The sequence below is a fragment of the Numida meleagris genome, chromosome 2 (genome assembly GCF_002078875.1).
Source record: "Numida meleagris isolate 19003 breed g44 Domestic line chromosome 2, NumMel1.0, whole genome shotgun sequence".
Taxonomy (NCBI): Eukaryota; Metazoa; Chordata; class Aves; order Galliformes; family Numididae; genus Numida; species Numida meleagris.
This window is the reverse complement of record NC_034410.1, coordinates 47,546,887-47,566,036: the sequence shown is the minus strand read 5'-3', so window position 1 is coordinate 47,566,036 and position 19,150 is coordinate 47,546,887. Positions and strand designations below refer to the sequence as shown.

The window sequence follows — 19,150 nt, the reverse complement described above, 5'->3', positions numbered from 1 at the left end:
ACTGGACGCATTTTCAGTGGAATAGTGAGCCTGTAGAGACTACAAGTGGATGTATTAAAGATGGCAGGGGATTATGTGGTCCAGTGATGAGGAACAGGGTGTGAAAGAGTAGGCAAGTCTGAGATACCCACCATTAAAACTACAGGGTAATGGTGGTGGAGGAGCTATGTTGCACACTGAGATCTGTGTTTTCCCCTGTGCTAAAGTGAAGTGAGAAGAGGGCAGCTTGGTTTTCTAAGGTGCATGGGAAATACCCCAGGCCTTCTGAGAGATGTTAATAGAGTAAATAGTTAACAGAGACAGGGAAGGAGAGAGATGATGACAGGAAAACTTCATGTTAGTTAAATCCTAAGATCATGCTCAGCAGACTCCTTCCTACCTTTTGGCTGGGCCATGCCAGGACTGGCTCTCAAGGGCCAGTCCAAAGTCCTTTTGGAAAAGCCCAGAGCACACTGCTCCAGACCAATGTCATAGAGACAGGATGGCACATGGATAAAGACTGGTGCAGCAGGGCTGAGGGGCAAAAAGTGCTTTATGATGTCCTTCATATGGCAGTTCTCAAAAACTAGCCAGGGATTTCCCCATGGGCTGAATCCCTCAGAATGTGAAAAATGAAAAGCTGCACAGAGGCAACAGGCTTGGATAGATGGGTTCTGTTGCTGATTTTGAACATCAGTGTTGTTAATTATCTCTTATTTTTCACTTGTTCCTGTGGTAAAAGTAATGGAGAAGCAGTCTTCCTCTAGGCCCTGTCTGCTGTCACTGATGCTCTGTCAAGGGAATGTTGCATTGAGTGACATGGTTTAGTGGGCATAGTGGTGATCATCTGATGGTTGGGCTAGATGATCTTAGTGGTCTTTTCCTACCTTAATGATTCTATGATTCTGAGTCTCTGTGCCTCTGGTTAGCCCCTGTATAACAACAGCAAAGGAGCCAAGCCCAGATAAGGGAGGCGGATGAATACTGTGCAGTCCTTACCCAGCTCTCCTTACCTGTCAGCTCCGCTGATACCAGAAACAGCAGGGAAGAAGATAGTCTTCTTCTGGGGAGGAACCTTTTATAAGGGCAGATAGTGACAGGACAAGGGGAAATGGTTTTAAACTGGAAGAGGGTAGATTTAGACTAGATATTAGGAAGAAATTTGTTACTGCGAGGGTGGTAGGACACTGGAACAGGTTGCCCAGTGAGGTTATGGATGCTCCCTCTCTGGAAGCTTTCAAGGCCAGGCTGGATGGGGCTTTGAGTAACCTGGTCTAGTGGGAGGTGTCCCTGCTATAGCAGGGGGGTTTGGAACTAGGTGATCTTAAAGGTCCCTTCCAACCCAAACCATTCTATGATTCTATGATCCTATGATTCTTCTTTCCTGAGCAGCAGGTTCATGCTCTTTAATGATGCCACGCAGCAAAGACCTCAGCCTGACTGTTGGCAAACCAGTAAGAGGCCAGTGCAGTAGAGCCTTATGGCCTTTTGGCTTCACAAGTAGCATTCAACATCTTAGCAAAGTTTTAGCTAAAATAAAAGGTTAGAGAAATTAGAACTTCAGCACTATTCCTGTGGAATATTACATTTTCTTCATTTTGGAAATCTTGCAACATTATAGTTTTATCGATGCTTAATTCAATTTTAGAAAATGATTACCTGATCCAAAGCAAGAAAGCTGAATTTTTCTGTTTTCATTTTGCTGTACTGGTGAGCTGATGCCTCCTCACCTCATCATTACATAGCATAGCTCCAAAAACTAATGTAGAAGTCTATGTGCATACAGCATGTCAGCTAGGCTGAGCTACAGGTATGCTATGATGTGGAATCATAGAATCATTGAGGTTGGAAAAGACCTTCAAGATCACCAAGTCCAACCATCCACGTAACACTACAAGCCCACCACTAGGCCATGTCCCTTTGTGCCACATCCACACATCCCTTAAAGACCTCCAGGGATGGGGACTTCATCATTTCACTTCATCACTGCCTGTTCTAAGGCATGACCACCATGAGGAAAATTCTTCATGTTAGCCAATCTAAACCTCCTCTGGTGCAACTTGAGGCTGTTGTTTTGTGTTCTATTACTTGTCACCCACGTCACTGCAGCCTCCTGTTGGATAGCTATAGAGTGCACTGAGGTCTTCCCCCAGCCTGTTCTGCTCCAGACTGAATAGCCCCCATTCCCTCAGCCACTCCTCATAGATCTTGTTCTCCTGTTCATTCATTTGTCTCTGCACATGCTCAAGCAGCTCAAGCTCCTCTTGCAGTGAGTGGCCAAAACTGTGCTTGATGTGCAGCCTCACTGGAGCAGAGTACAGAGGGACAATCTCTTCCCTGGTTTTGCTGGTCACTCTATTTCTGATACGGGCCAGGTTGCTGTTGGCCTCCTTGGGCACCTGGGCACATTACTGGCTCACATTCATCTAGCTGTCAACCAGCACCCCCAGTCTCAATTTAATTCTGTACAGGCACCCCAAAGGTTTCATTACAGCTTATTTGATATAGCTGCTGACCTATGACTGAATATCATGAGAGTCTTGGATGAATTAATATAACATATATAATTTTATTCAATTACAAAAATGGAATGAGAAATTGTACATGTATATTTTATGTATGTATAATTTACTGATCAGTCTTTGAACTCTTATCTGTTTGACAGTCCGGAACAGTGATTTTAAATTCACCTACGCCTAATTATTTGATCTGCTCCCTTGACTATCTTAACCTTCTTCAAACAGAAGACATTTGTCTTTGGAGCATGTTGGGATTTGAACAGAGCAAATTAGATGCTGACATGACATTTTTTGAAGCATAATTAAAATGCATGACAAAGTCACACTTCCATACCTGTAAAAAGTGATTTTATTGCATTAAATATTGAATCCAGGACAGTTAATCAATATTTACCTTACAAGACCATAGCAGAGACTGTAAAACTTCTGAGCATCGATCTTTTCTTCAGCGCTGGGAAATATCTGTGCTAAAATGATGGGATCGGATTGCTTATAAAGTTCAGGCCAGTGTTTCTTGCAGTTCAGTGGTGGTACATTCCCTGGAATGCAAACGACATGGTAGCTCCTCAGGTTGTTCATCTCCATGAAAACATCCTCCTTTTCTCTTCTTACCTGTGCTGTGCTGTGGGACAGAGGTCATGCCTGCCAGGGTGAGGGACAGCACTGCTCCTTCTGGTGCTCATCATCAGGCAGCAAGGCCTACAAGATTCAACCAGCTTGCATCTGGGGTGTGAAAATCCAAATAAGGTCCCGGGCTTTTACGGGAGAGCAGCTGTACGTGAAAGGCTGTGGAGTTATTTGTTTGAGCCTTTATTCTTGAACATGGGTTAGAGCCTACTCTCAGTTTGCCATTCATCACATCTTCCCCTTCTGGTATGGGATATGCACTGATGGCACGGGTGTCCTTCTGGTTTTGATAAACTGACTTAGCTTTCACATTTCTTAGGCTTTATATAAATATGCAGAAAGCTCTGAAATTTGGCCTAACAGAACAGAATGTGTTCTACCTACCATATTTATACTTAACACAAAATTGTGTATAAAAATTGCCAGATATATTGTCAGAAAAAAAACCACCAAACAGGTATGTTTTAAGAATTGCTAGTGTTGAAATCCTCATTTCAGGATATTAAAAGTTATCCTTGTGCAATAACTTTCACAAAAATGCTTGTTTGGGTTGAAGAAAATTAATTAGTTTGATGTCAAATCATTTTGACAAAAAAAGTTATGAATAAGAAATTTTTGTCTCAGTGGTTTCAAATGTTTATTTTTAGTTTGTTTGAAAATGCTGCTTGTTCAGAAAAATATTTCTTTCAGGCTTTCAAATGAGTAGGGAAATAAGACATGTATGCTGGGGGGTTTGTTAGGATGCTGATTTATTTTTTCACTGCAACTGCCTTAAATTGCTGCTTTGTGGAGAGAGAGAAGGGGGCTGGGCACCAACAGGTTTCCTGTGAGATGCTCTAATCTGTATCACTCCTGACACAGAGTGGTGAAAGTCATTGCAGATTTTCAGACCCTGAGGTAGGGCCAGATTAATTGTATTTTCATTTGAGTTCCTTAAATCAATGGTTGTAAGATCTGCAAATATATTTTCTTACTTTCTGGTGAGTTAGTGTAATTTCTCATACTGACATTTTCTTGTAAGCTGAACAGAGGTTGGCAAAAGGCATTGTACTTGAAGTTCACATGGGATTAATAGTGTGGGCTGCTAGCTGTGGTAGGTAGCAAGAGGACTGGTCATGGAAAATGCATCTTAGAAACTTTGTATTAAGATCTTTGGAATGGAAGACAGCTTAAAGTGAAGATTTTCCTTACTATTTCTCTATTTTTAATAAAAACACCGATCTTTCATTCTTCTGTTTACTCATTTCAACAGCAGCATCGGGGACTGCTGAAACTGCACAGACTGACAATAAGTCAGCACAGAAATAAAAGTTTTGCTTTTTCCTCCCATGAGTGCTGCTCGTCTCAGCAGCCTATCACTGTCTATTCCTCCTTTGTTTTCATTCCCTTGAATTTTAGGTATTTCAGGATAAGTGTCCTTTGCACCTGCCTTTGGTTAACTAAGTGAAATGTGTTGGACGCTTCCACATTGAATTGTGTATTCAGTACAGCCACAGCAATTCTTCTCATTAGTGACACATATAAAGGATTTCTGATTAACCTGCAAACAGTGACTCAGCTGCGGAGAGTGTGTAAACAGAACTTTGCTAACACAGATCCTACTGTGACAATGGGGAGCTGGATACGATTGTTGTAATTGCTCAGGGTTTTGGCTGATGCAGAACGCATTGTCCTTGTACTTAAATTTCTATGTACAGACCAAATCCGAGCTCTAGAAAATGAACCCTACCTATCTACAGTATCTGACTTTTGATGATCCTTCCAGCATCTTTACTTAATGAGAAAATGCAAAAACTTGAGTTATCCAAGAAGGGAGACATCAGTTATCCTATGAGTTATGCTGTAAACCAGGCCTGAATAGTTTAGATGCATTTGGATAAAAGTTTCATTATTTTTTGGCAAATGTTCCAGTCCAAATATCACAAGTTTCTGTTGTCTTCAATTTGCTGACAGGACAATGCAGGAGCAGGGCACATAAATGAGTTATAGACAGTTAGGCACCACGATTCTTCCAGAGTATATTGAATATAGGGGATCATTAATCCCACTTGTAGTTTCAGGTTGAATGAAATCGCAGCCATGTCCTGAAGCACTGTATCACTCTTTCATCATCGTTCTTACCAGATTCAGCAAATACTCTGAGCACATAATAAGCAGTTGTGCATTAGTGATGTAGAAGTCCAAGTTGTACCGGAGTCTTAATGAACCCAGGAGTGATTTCCTAAATCTAGCAAGGAACAACGGGAAAAAAAAAAAAAAAAAAAAAAAACGCTGAAAATTATGTAGCATTAGATGAAACTTGATTAAATGTATTTTTCATGGTAGATGGTGTCTTGACATTTCTGTTAGAAAAAAATTACATCATAAAAGTTGAAAACTGAAAATCTTTGCCAGCAAAAAAAATGATTTTTTTTGCACCCTTCAGCTTTTTGATTAGAATGGAGGTCTTTTATGAAAAGAATAGCAAAACTTTTCATGAGATGACCATAGAACTTCGAAATACAGGGAGAGCTGTCAACAAACTAATAGGCTTCCCAAACAATTCCACTGTTAAGCATGGGGAAAATGAAACAAAAGTACAGATCCCTAGCGAAGCTTAAGCAGTATTTCCTTAGCTTGTAACAACAGATTGTCAGAGTTTTCTAAAGGAGACCCTGTGGTTCAGTTTTAGCTGACATTTTGGAAGCATGTTAAAATCCCTTAAGCAACTCCTATGACAGATAAATTTCTGAAATGATTCCTTTTTTAAAGAAAATGAAATGAAAAATCATCATACACGTTTTATTTCTGTAGAGAAATAAATCAAAAGCTCTATGTATTGTTTTGCTCATCACCTTCCTGAAGAGGAGACACTTTAATTAATCCTTTCTTTGAGAAAGATATTAAATCCTCCTCTAATCCCCAAGCAGCAGTTTGTATAAAGACTAGAATCATTTTGCATCTTCATAACCACAGAAAACATCATATTCTCCTAAAGCAAATTGTGCTACAAAGAATGATGAATGCTTCAAATGCAGAGATGGTTTGCTTTTTCTTCATTTAATCTCTCCCTAATTTGGTGTGTATGTGAATGGTAGCAATAAAAATTATTTTTCAGAATTTCTTGCTGTTCCAAAGAGATAAACCAAAGAACTCTTCAACAGTTTTAGTCCTTTTAGAAATGTTGAAAATGTGGCTCTGGGCGGTAGGAAGCAGCACATCTCGTGATGATTCCAGGTTTGTTTCTAATGACAAACAAATCATGTTCTGTACATGCCATTCTGCTCACTCCACTATTAAATGCTGAAAACTTTTTTTGCACTCCTGTTTCCACATGTATACTTATTATTTTACTCTATCTAGCTTTATTACAGGAACAATGCAACCTCATTCAGTGGTATGTTTGGACACGGACTTGACATTTTTTATCTAACTACATAAACAGTAAATCAGCTCTGCTTATAAATATAAGAATTTCATCATGAACTTATGAAGAAATTAATAGCCTACCCCCTGGCAGAGCATCAGCTCACACACTTGTGCACAGTCTGTGAGCTGAAGAGTGCTGAGCCCATTTATTTCCATGAGGACCTGGCACAACCTGCCCATGACTCACTGCAGGTCAGCAGTGTGGTCAGATGGGTGATTGTGCCCATTCTGACATCTGTTGAACATTTGCGCTGTGATATATTTACAATGGTGAACAAAGAATCACTAGCATAAAATATCCGAACTATTGTGTGCATCTTATTGAAATGCCAGTAAGGTTATGAGCTACAGAAGTCTATTCAAATGTAGGGCACAAAGATACGGGGCTGAGTTGATTGGCCTAGTTACAACTTGCTGCATATCTAGTCACTAGAGAATGTGAGTACTTACATCAAGTATTTCCAAAATCTTACGATAGTTGCTCAATTTTGTGTATTTCTTTAGCATGGCTCCTTTGAATATCCTTTCTGCCTTCAAATTAATGTGGTGAGGAATGTTGTTTTGCTCCTCTTTCTTCACTGGATCAGAATCAAGCAGTTGGATATTGGGAACGATTTCTTCTCAGAGTGCTGAGGCACTGGAACAGTCTTCCTGTGGAGGTGGTGGAGTCACCATCCCTGGAGGTGTTCAAGAAACATGTAGATGTGGCATCGAGGGATGTGGCTAGTGCATATGGCAGCGATGGGCTGATGGTTGGACTAGATGATCTTAGTGGTCTTTTCCAGCCTTAATGATTCTATGATTCTATGATAATCTTATGGATTTGTTTGTTCAGTGTGTTGTATGTTTGTGGCCAATACAAACCAGGTCTTCTGTGGGGCAGATTCTATCTGTGAGCAGATTTCATTCTGTCTGCATGCTCCTTTTGGAGGGGAGAGCCATGGATGAAGTACTTCTCAGGAGAGCCGCGAACTTTGGTAATCAAGGAACTTATGCTGCTCAAATTGTCCCCCACAAGCCTGTTAGTGCCAGCAGTAAGTTTAGTTTACTGCACCTTCCGCATTATTAAAAGGAAATAGAGCATAGCCCTTCTCTCTCAGAAGAGTGGTTTGCTTTCTTTCTCTCCATGTGTGTTCATGTGTGCAGCCATGAAGGCCATGAGAAATACACTTGCTATGGCAAAGGATTTTTTCTCTAGCTCTACATAATTTCTTCAGCTGTTTTATAAGTGGAAATAAGACTAGGAGCAGTTAGAATTCAGCTGACTGCTTCTATATTTAATAAATAATAACCCTGCCATGAAATTGTAATTGGCAATAAAACGTCCTGCAATCCTTCTAACAGCGTTCCACCTCCATTGTAAATCTGCACTTCCAGGCTGCTGCTCATCGCCAGAAGACAGAGTGTATTCATTACTTCAGACACAACTTCTACCGCAGAAATGAGAACTGGGATGCAGGCATTTTAAATTCTTTTATTCTCCCACCTCCTCCTGGGCACAGAGGTTCCCAGTTTTTTGCCCTCCATTGAGGTTTGTGCCAGACTTTTCCCAAGTTTGTAGCATTGATATATTAGACTGATTTTCCTTGATGTCTCATTCCTCTCTTCGTAGCCTCTGTAGTACCATTTGAGTGGAGACTGATGTTGGTGATGTAGTCTGAAAGTTTGAATTAATGTTTCTTTTTAATTGCTTTTTACCGAGTTTTAAACTTTCATTTTAAACTTCATCTAGAACTGTATTTCTTTAAGTCTTCTCCCAACAGGAATTCAGTGCAGATTCTCAGTTTTCTCTGAAATGAACAACTCAGATATGGTGATGGATTTTCCTGCCCCTGCTTTGGAGTTTGAGCTTGGTGCTGATTTCATTGGTTCAGGCTGGGAACTCAAGGACCGTGGCAGTGAAAGGGCTAAGTCTTCCTTAGCAGAATGTTAGCTCCCCATTGGTAGAGGCTCTATCAAAAACAATAGTTAAGCACATAGTTGGATTCTTCAAGTGCTTTGTGTGAGTATGTCCCACCACGTGCATTCTACAGACAGATCCTGTTGCTATGGGGAAGGGTTTGCTTGGCCAAGGGCAGGTGGGAATTTGCAGAGAAGCAAGGAGCTTAATATCTTCTCTGAATGGCAAGCCTGTGCCTTAGCCATTAGATTGTTCTCCCTCCCCTGCAGAGGAAGAGAGAGGTTCACCAGCTCCAGGCAGCCTCTGCCTTCCAGTGGGGGAGCAGCTCTTAAATCAGGGCAGGATTTAACGACAGATACCTGCTCAGCTCCTAAAACACAGGAGTGCTCTTCTGTTGCACAGTGAATGATAGGATGTTGACTGCCTCAATATTTTATAGGAATGCACATTTATCAGGCTTCTGTTTCAGATCAGGGGGCTTGGCTCTTCTTGGTTAAAGCTACCTGTGGTTCTGTCCCTGAACAGCAATCCTGATCTACAGCAGAAAGAGGGAATGGAGAATCAGGACTTTGAAAAATGCATGATTTTCTTGGTGGTTACGTTGAAGGGAAGAGAATGAAGAGATCTGAAATTCCAGGGTGCCTGACAGTTCTACGAACACAGTCCACAGATTTAATGGCATTTTTTCTGTGCACTGTCTTCATCTGCTTGCTTCTTCTCAAGGACAATTCATTAGGAATTGCTTATTCTTCTTCAACAGTTTATTTGCAAATACAGATAAATGGCCAACTATCTTTTTTGTAGAATGGACCACCTTGAATTTTGACAACAAACAGTAATGGAGATGCTAAAAAAACCCTTCCTTTAAAATTCATTTAGCTGTGGAAGAGGAGTAAAGTGCTCATCATTCATCATCACTATTAGAAAAATGCTCTGTGATTTCTATGCCCTTACTTCTTTACTAAGAGTGAAGTACAGATTGTTGCAAAAGATTCCATCCAAAATTTCAATCAGTAGAAATCAGACTCACTTGCTGTGAGTCTGGGGATTTGATCCAAAGTTTGATAGATGCAAACTGGTCAGAGATCAGGCTGGGCCCAGGCAGAGATTTGGCATCTTGTTCCAAGAAGTCTTTGAATGTATCAGAATTGAGTCTGTACAGATTCTGAAGGAAAGTCAAACAGAAATTTCTCTGTATAAGGGAAAGTCTCTTCTACTCCAGCTGCCAGCCTCTAACTAACTTCAGAATTCACAAGTTAAATCCTAAAAGATCACTTCAATTTCATGTCTTAAAAGATTTAGAAATTTGGTGTCATCTCTATCTGGAGTGGCTAGAAAAGGTGGATACAAATGCTGGAGAAACAGTTGCACATCAGCTAAGCAGGCTGACCTTCCTCTTCCAAGGACACTAGATACAGATTTGGGTAATACTTTGGCAGTTTCCTCTCGATGCTGAATAAAAGCAGAAAAGTCAACTCCGAAATAAATCCTTGGTAAAAAAAAAAAAAAATATATATATATATATATATAGCTCTGAGCAGATTTTTTTTCTGTGTCTTTCAGATGTACCTGATTTTTTTAAACGAGTTAACACATCAGAAGGTTCAGATCAGCCAAATCTGGGAAATTATCAACGTGGTGCACAGCGGTGAAGTGATTTTGCTTTCTGTCTCACAGAGCGGCCATGGAATCGGGTTGTGCTGCAGGTCCCCCCACTGTGTGCTCTCAAGTTCTCCGGTCCTCTGATTCAAAGCTAGATTTGAGAAACATAATTTTGTGTGGCTTCTGAGACCAAGGTAAAGAGAATGGCCAATGAAGCAGCTTCTTATAGAAGCCTTCCCTGTTCTTCTTACATATAATCCATTTTCTTTGCTTAAGGATTATCTCAAAGTTGTTTGATCTTTCCTATTTAGGAAGCATGCTTATGCTGTGGTGTACTGCCAAAGTGAGACTTAAAAAAGAAACAGCTTAGGATAAGAAAGCACAATCGCATTTTGTTATGCATTAGAAAAAATATGTGTTAGAATAATAATTTGAGAGTATTTTATGTTAAAACAGTGGGAAAACTCATTTTCTCCCTTTGTAAAGCTACCTAAATCTCCTCAAGCTGAAATTCTTAGAGATTTCTGAAAGTCCTGGCTGGGGAAAACACAGTCAGATGTAGGAATCAATTCTGCACAGAGGAATTGCTGGGATTTGATCTTGCCTGATACAGGCTTTTGAGATTCAATCAGAAAAGTCTTCTGTTTCACCATTCATTTCAGAGGTATTCAAATAGCTTGGTTAATATTGGCGAGGACAGAGGGAGCAAACCCAAAGTGCAAAATTTCAGAGAGTGAGCATGACTTTATACAGGATTGAAAAATAAGTGTTTTTTCCTAAAGAATTAGCTTAATTATAGACATGGTATCACAGACAGCCCATGGCCTAAAATTCTGATAATAAATGCAAAGACGAACAAACAACAACAATAAAAAAACATTTTTAGCAAAAGCAGCCAACAACAAAGCAGGGCAATGACAGTGACCAAGAGATACCGGGAGGCAGGAGTGTAAGAACTACTGAGAAGCCTCTTAGTGCCTGTAATATGCTCGAGCCTATCAGCTGCGTGCGAACAAGGAGACAAAAAAAAAAAAAACCACCAACAACCAGTCAGTGCAAGAAGTTTTATTTTATTCCATAAGTATGAGAGAGCAAGGTGAGAAGAGAAAAGAGAAAGCAAGGTGGGATACTTTCAGGAAGCTTGGTTGCTGCCTGAATGCCTCAGAGCAGAGGTTCTGAGCCAACCTGAGCCATCATTCAGGATGGACTTCAGAGAGAATTCCTCCTCTCTTTCGGATAGTATATTAGTTACTGTTCTCCCCCCCGATTTCAGCTCAACATGGTTGTTCTGAAACACGATGATTTATCTGATCGTATTCCAATGGATGCACAAATTTCTGTTTAAATATCTATCACTGGTGCATATGGATTAGATTTGGTTCTTTCTCATCATGAATGGTACCAATTACCTATATGGGCCAGAACCAGACCCTTTCTCTGGATGGCCCTGGCCAAGGCCTGGACATTGCTGTGACACCCAGAAGTCTCTCCAGCCCCCGCAGGCTCCAGCCCTGCAGGTAATGGGAAACTGAGAAATTGGGTTGGTAGGGCATGGCTGTGAGAAGAGTTCTGCTTAGGAGTATATTGGTCTTGAGCAGAGCAGCCCATGAGGCTGGACAACTTCTGGATGTGTTAACTGCACGCTTGCTCTCCAGGTCTATGCTTTTAGAGCTGTGGCAGCTGTGGATGCCTGGCAGTCTGAAATGCACATGGATGGCTCCACGTGTGCTGACTTCTTACCAGCTGCTGGTCTTGCTGCTGAAAGAACATGTGGATGGCTGTTGTCAGAGCTGTGCTGAAGGAGAGCTCAAAGGGACCACGCCAGCTTGTTTGTTTTTTTTTTTTCCTTCACTTTGCTTTTTTTCTTATCACTCAGCTGCACTGAAGCCTGATGCCTCTGGTAGCCAGTGGTGGAGCAGTGAGAAGCTGGTTTTGCTGCTGTGCTTTTACAGGAGAGGCTTGGCTGCATTAACTCCTAGGAAAACAAGCGCCCAGACAGCTGGAGCAGAGCCTGGCAATGGAGGTTGTCCCCACAGCAGCCAGCAGCAGCTCCCTGGCTGGCACCAGCTGGCTGGATGTCACCCTTGTCACCTGCACCGAGACCGTGACTTTCACCGAAGTGCTGGAGGAAGAGGAGTGGAAATCCTTTTACTACTCCTTTAAGGTACAGCCAGTGCATTACTTTTCTCACAAGCTTTGGTGCATCTCAGCACCTCTGTAGGCAGGCAGCTGGGATTATTGTTGTTTTATCCCAGATTTAGGTGGCATTTGCCCTTCAAAGACATCTGACAGTATGTGTGAGGCATTTACTGGAAAACAAAAGAGTTGCAGGGTTTGGAGTTCAGATCGCAGATCTTAGCAATTGTATCCCCTTACAAGAGGGGGTGGTATTGTTTTTCTAAAGTGGCATTGACATGGATCTTTAATCAAAAATGTGTAGTAGTTTCACACATCTTTTGTGTAATTTCTTATTAGCACATGGAATTTCTTTTCATTTTTCAGCTGCAACAAACATTGCACACAAGCGAGAGGGTTTTTGTGTTTGTTTTTTTTTTTTTTTAAATAACAGGGATTAGCTCTAATTAGTTAATTGGCTTGGTTTTCTTTTAAACTTGAGAGGAGGATGCAGCATCACTGTTAGAATGTAGCAGACATGTGATTCAGGAGTGAACGCTGATGAATGACGTGAGAAGTGTATTCATTCATCTCCCGGAATAAACATCACCCTTGCAATATGTGATTGTAGGGAACAGATGAAAGAGGTGCTGAGTTACATCTTTGCTTCAGCTTTCCGTGTCTGTTGTCATTGCTCAGTTTCATGCTGCATGCCATGTGTTACGTTGCTGCAGTAGTGGCACATTGTACAAGTTGTGCTCAAGTTACTAAAAGGAGTTACTACAAGAAGTACCCCGCCTTCCCTCTGGAGCTCAGAACCAAGCAGATCACTTCCAGATGGAAAGATACAGGCACTCACATCATTTGGCAATACGGTGGAAATCAGAGGATGCATTCAGATGCAGTTTTGACTTCCAGGAGGTTATTAGTACTCTGGTACATTGCCCCTGGAATCAGTGGAATTACAACAGGGATCCACCTCTACTAAGGAAAAAGTTGATCTGTAGTCCTACAGTTCATTAACTGGAGTTTCTTTTAACACAATACACCTTTCTTTTTTTTTTTTTTCCTCTCCATATTAGACTCTTAAAAGGCTCTTGAGAAAGCAGCAGAAGTTAGGAGCAAAACCTTTTTTTACGATTTTCTTCTTATCTCCTCTCTTCTCTCCACACTTAGGGCTGTAAATCTGAACAATGTCATGGGAGCAGTATTTTATAATGGTAAAAGTGACAAATTAATTCCATGATTAGAAAGTCCCCAGGCAGAAAAACGCTTCTTAATAGGGCAAATTGAGTAAATTACAATAATTAGGATACCGTGGATAGCCATGCGTGCTCGTCCACTGCTGAAAGAAACTTGATTCTATTAGCTGAGAGCTTCTCATTAGACTTGCACTCTGCTGCCTGGTGTCTAGCTTTGGCAAATATAAGATGAACTTTGCAAGGAGGTTCACTGATTTCACATCAATTACTGGCTGCTGATAGGCATGGAAGTATTTTGACTCAGGAGACAAGTGACAGCTGGTGTTGCTGCTGCAGGGAAGGAGGAATAACGTACCTGCTGACAACTACTATGCAAGGCAGGGCTCCCTGCCAGCCATTTCAGCTCTCAGTGAGAGCTCATGTGTGAAAGGTGCTGCTGATACCTGCTGATGGGGCTGCCTGTCCACGCTCTGTGTGGTGGCCACGTCCTTGTCCCTTCCAGCAAGGTGCCCAGCATCTCCTTCCTCTTCACAAGGCTCTGGTTTGGCAGCTAGAGAAATAAAAGTTCAGCTTGGAACAGGCTGAGTGGATTAAAAACCCATATCGTTTGAACTTGGTGCTCAAAATGCAGCTACAAATGGGCTTTGGCCATTTACTGGGACTTTCAAACATGCTGTAGCCCATTGCTGACTGTAAAGATCGACAAACAGCCACCACACAGGTGCAGGTTGACCCCTGTGCGGTGATGAAGCAGAAGCCTCAGGTTGGAGGTGGGCTGTGCTTGTGACTGTGGTATGAGGGTATTGCCACATGGCTGTACATCCACCACGAAGCAAGCAAGTGCACCTGTTTCTCTTTGGGAAATGCAGAGGTGTGTTATCTACCTTATGAGATGTAATAGGAAAACATGAACTAAACCGATAAATGGGGACTGGGGAGTGATGCTCATGCAGTACCAGAAACAGTTCCTACACAAGTGACTTTTTAAGAATTTTACCCACTGGCAGCTCTGTAGGGTGTCTCAAACACTGCTCAAACTATGGGATGAAAGGAGAACACTGTATTCTTTTTCCTCCCATGCTTCAGAAGGACTGCCTGTACCCACCCACAGGTAATATCTGGGTTATATTGTGGCGGCGATGTGACAAAAGTAAAATAATGCCACTCAGAGCATTTCAGTGCCAAAAAAGTCCTATTATGGGCTGAGTTGTGAATGCTTCCCTGCTCCCCCTTTTAGAACCATTTGAATTTCTTTCCATTTCTCTTCAGGTCATAATAACTAAATCCCATGCTGCTTCAGATTAAAAAACATTTTGCCAGTTCAATTAGATTTCTTTTTTTTTCCCTCCTTTTATTTTTTTGGCTGGGAAAAGGAGCATTACATCCACTTGGAGGAACATGCTCTTCCCTTCTGTTAGTCATTTTGATAGCTGTCTGGCCAGCTGCTAGATGAGCCTTTACCCCCGGGTCTGTTGTAAGGCTGCTTTCATGGTCAATATGTTCAAAACTGTTGTCACATCCTTTGGGCAGGTGTGTCATGGAGTTTATGAGATGAGCCAGAACTTTTTGTGGCAAAGGCAGCAGCTCTTCCCCACCTGCAGGTTCTGTGATCATAGAATGGCTTGTCTTGAAGGGGGCATTAAAGATCTTCTAGTTCCAACCTCTACATGGCAAAGTGTTGCTGAAAGCCCAGCCCATGTCACTGCCTGAGGCCTTTGCATGAGAGGTGCAGGTAGCTCACCGTCTGGAACCACAACTGCAAGGAATTCTGTTGGCTGTGGTGGCGTCAAATTCATAACAGATGTGCAAACTGGTATTACTCACAGCTCCAACCTCCCAGGCCAATGGAGAGCTCATTACATCCCTTTATAATCTCCCCCACATACATTTAATCTCTGTGTAAGTAGACTCTCTGTGAGCATCAACTGTCCTCTACCAAATACACTGAGCTGTAGAAGACAAAGATTATCAGACTGCCTGTGGCTTTCCTCTACTTTCAGAATCCCTCAGCTCTGCCTACCTGACTCTTGGGGACCTGGGACAAAAGGTGCCATCCAGAAGCCTTCCTAGAGAGCCTGGGGAGAAGCTAAAATCTCAGAATAGGTTCATTCAGCTGAGTGGGGAGTCCCTGAGGCCAACAAGGCTGGAATCTTTGTGAAGGCTGGAGGAAGCACTTCCCTTTGTGCGGGCCCAGCAGCTCCAAAGCTTAGAAGGACTCCAGTAGGGCTCGATTCTTATATAAGATGGTTGTTGGACAATGGGATGCTCTACTTTGATGCAGTAAAGTAAAGGTAAGAGCACTCAAATACAAAAAAGTCCCAGCCATCATTCTTTCTTTGGCAGGAATGGTAAGGTGGCATTCCCACCACCACCTCCCACCTTCCACCATCTAGTTTCACTTTCTCATTTTGTTTTCTGATGTATAGATCTGAGCCTTCATCTGCGCACCTGCACAAGGTTTTGTTGCTTTCCCCCAAGGATTTTTGGGAACCCCTGTGCCATGCTGCAAGGTGGAAACCCCAACCACAGGACTATACATTGATGTCTTCTTCCCTCCAGCCCCATGAACCCTGGTCCCTGTGCTGTGCAGCATCACCTCAGCACTGGCAGTGAAGGATAAGAGTTGTTAGGAGAAATAACGTGCACATTAAATCCACTACAAATGATTATTCATGAATAGTTGAGATTCACAGTTTTTTTTCTGGGAAGAACTGTGTACCTGTGGCTATCCTCCCCCAGCACCATAGCATTGCCAGTACCTGCAGCTAGTTCAGATATTGAACAGGACTGTAGAGCCATGCTAGTGTAAGCACAAATACAAGACCACGTGCTTCTCATCTATGGAGTATGATCTTCATTACAAAGATCAGGGCCTATCACTTCCAGCAAAGCGTTGAGAAGATCAATGCAAGGAGAGCAGGTTTGCACAGATGAGCTTTGCAGAGCTATCAGGTAACAAGGGTTTGTCTCCAAGTGTCCTCAGAGCCTGTTTAAGTCAGTATCTGTGTCCCTATCATTTCAGCCAAATGCAGGAGTCTCTTTATCTCCTGGAAAGCATTTGCTTTTACTATTGCTCATTCTGATTTTCAAGCAGACCGCACAGAGCATCCCATCACTGAATACATAACAGAAAAATATTAATGGGTGCTGTCAAATTTCTGGAGTAATCTCTGCAAATGCAATCATACATTTTAGGGAAATGAGCAAACCGAATAATTCATAAGTGACTTTGCTATCTTTCAGTGGAGTGAGAGGGGGAGAATTAAGTCTACACAAATACAGTGTCAGGAACTCCTGAATGCAGGCACTGAATATGCTGTAAGGAGTGCTGCTAGAGCTGAGCTGCCACGCTGAGGAGGCAATAGCTGCTCACCTTGTGAAACAAAGCTGCAGTGTTCTTGGGTGGGCTGGCTTCATCTACTAGCTTAAATGCAGCACAGCAGGGAGCTGGCTTGGTAACAGCCCAGCATGGGGTAGCTGTGATCCAACCAATTCAGGCAGTTTTACACCAGCATCCCTCACACCTCTGACTCTGTGGACCACATGACCCATAGATAGTGTTTGTGTCTGTCTGCATCTCCTGTATAAATAGGCTTTGAATGTCTCTTGTCTGTGAACTGTTTTAATTTCACAGATAAAGCACATTTAATCATCTTACCCTTTTCTGTGATTAAGAAGGAACAGTTTCACAGTTTTTAATAGGGCTATCAAAATCATACAATTATGAATGGGCTATTGAGTGACCTAATATTATCTCTTCCCACTGAAATTATTCTAGGAAAAATAGATACATAACGAAAAATATATCATTCTTGATGACATCAGAATTAGGGAAATCTTTTTAACTCCTTCCTTGGGAGCTTCTATGCTACATTTGTTGGAAAAAAAAAACCTGAAATAACTGAACAGAATCATAGAATGGCTTGGGTTGGGAGGGACCTCAAGGATGAGCAGGTTCCAGCCCTCCTGCTGCAGGCAGGGTTGCCAACCACTAGATCAAGTACTAGGTCTGATTGCCCACGGCCCCATCCAACCTGGCCAGAAGTGGAGCATACACAACTTTTCTGGGCAACCCTTCCCAGCACCTCACCATCCTCTCAGTTAAAAACTTCCCCATAACATATAATCTAAATCTTCTCTCTAGTTCTCTTTCAGTTTAAAAGCATTTGCCTTTGTCCTATCACTACCTGTCCTATATGTCCCCCTTGGTCACTATCTGAATAGTAATGTCCCAGTTCATTATCCATTTACCAAAACACAACAACCGTGCCTCAGCCATGATGGTAAAGTGAGAGCTAAGAAATATATTTTTTAAAACAGGATTCACAAAAAAAAAAAAAAAAAAAAAAAAAAAAAAAAAAAAAAAACACCTCAGTAGAGTTTGGCTATATTTTAAAAAGAAGTGAAAATAATCTTCGTAACATAATTACTCCTTTCTATGAGAAAGTATTCTGATTTAGTGAATAGTTTTCCTTGCACCTAAAATGTAGAAAATATTTTAGATGTTCCTCTGTAGAACACATTAGCATTCACAGGCTATAAGTGCAATACCATCCAGATACAAACTCATGCAGAACTGCTTCCCAGTTTTGGCAGAATAGAAGACATGATCTTAGGTCCCCTTCCAGCCATGCCCTTCTTCCAGGAATAAAGATGCACGGAGATGTGACTCTTGCCAGAATGTCTGACGTGTGGTGAAGGCTTCATGTGACAATACATGCCAGAATAACCTGCATCCATCCTGTGCTGGAAGGCTAACACAGCCATCCTGTGAGAAATCATCACAGTGAAGCAGCCACTGTGCAGGAGATGGGAAAACTATTGGGCATGACAAATGCATCTGCTGAATTCAAAGCTCGTGCTTGACTCAGAGAGGTGTGAGATGCTTCCTTTGTTAAGCTTGCTTGGGGATATTGGTGTTTGAAGAGAAACTGCTTAATTAATAGTCAAGGTCCACAGCAGTCAGAGCTGTGTTTTAGCCCCAGGGCTTAAATGGGAAATCTGTGGTTCAGGAGAGACCTGAGGCTGAGATAGTATTCATGCAGTGTGAGTCGGGCCCAATTCCAGGCCAAGTTACCATAAAAATATCAACTCCTAGAGGGCTTTGTTGCCTTCCTCTCAAATTCAGCTGCAAGGGAAGAACATTTAAAGTGAAAAATATAAAACTTAGCTTTGAAATAATTCTTTCCTCAGTCTTAGTGTTTTATGATGTCAATCAAATGGCATTCCAAAATCCTTAAGGAGTACCTTGTATGATAGCATTTCATTTTTGCCTTCCTAGATGGAAAACATTATTCCAAAGCATACTTTTATTATATGATGGCCAGTACCATTTCTGCTAGTTGTGACGACTAGGCCATAAGATTTCAGTGATCTTCCAGTTCTTTAACATGTTCCTTTCTTCTGAGACATAGTTCATCTGCAAATGAATCAAGAGTGATCCAACTATTTTTTGTGGCTTTTCTCCTCCCCAAATATTCCTTTTTTCTTCTTCTTTTTGACATTTGAAGTAGGAGGTAGTTTGTATTAATAATCTGAATTTTCACATTCAGATGTATGTAATGCATGAAGCTTACTTCTAGCTTAAAAATCCCCACTGTTATCTCTCTCTTGGTAAAATTATTGGTGCCTTTTATTTTGTCCTCTGACAGTGAGACTTGCTATCTGCTACTAAAATACACACACCTATGGCTTATCATCAAACAGATTTCTGTGGGTTTTTTTCTCAATCCAAATTGTGGTGGAAGTTTCATCATGGGAAGATATATGGATGTTTCCTATTGGCACTTTAGCCAAGT

General features: G+C 41.6%; 1 protein-coding gene across 1 annotated transcript in view; it reads left to right on the top strand.

The window, feature by feature from the left end:
* NPSR1 (neuropeptide S receptor 1) overlaps positions 12,000–19,150 on the top strand; it is a 55,291-nt gene continuing 48,140 nt past the window's right edge. The window contains exon 1 of the mRNA XM_021388673.1: positions 12,000–12,199. Within this exon, the coding sequence (XP_021244348.1) occupies positions 12,053–12,199 (147 nt within the window). The 5' untranslated portion in view covers positions 12,000–12,052. The remainder of the gene's footprint in view (positions 12,200–19,150) is intronic.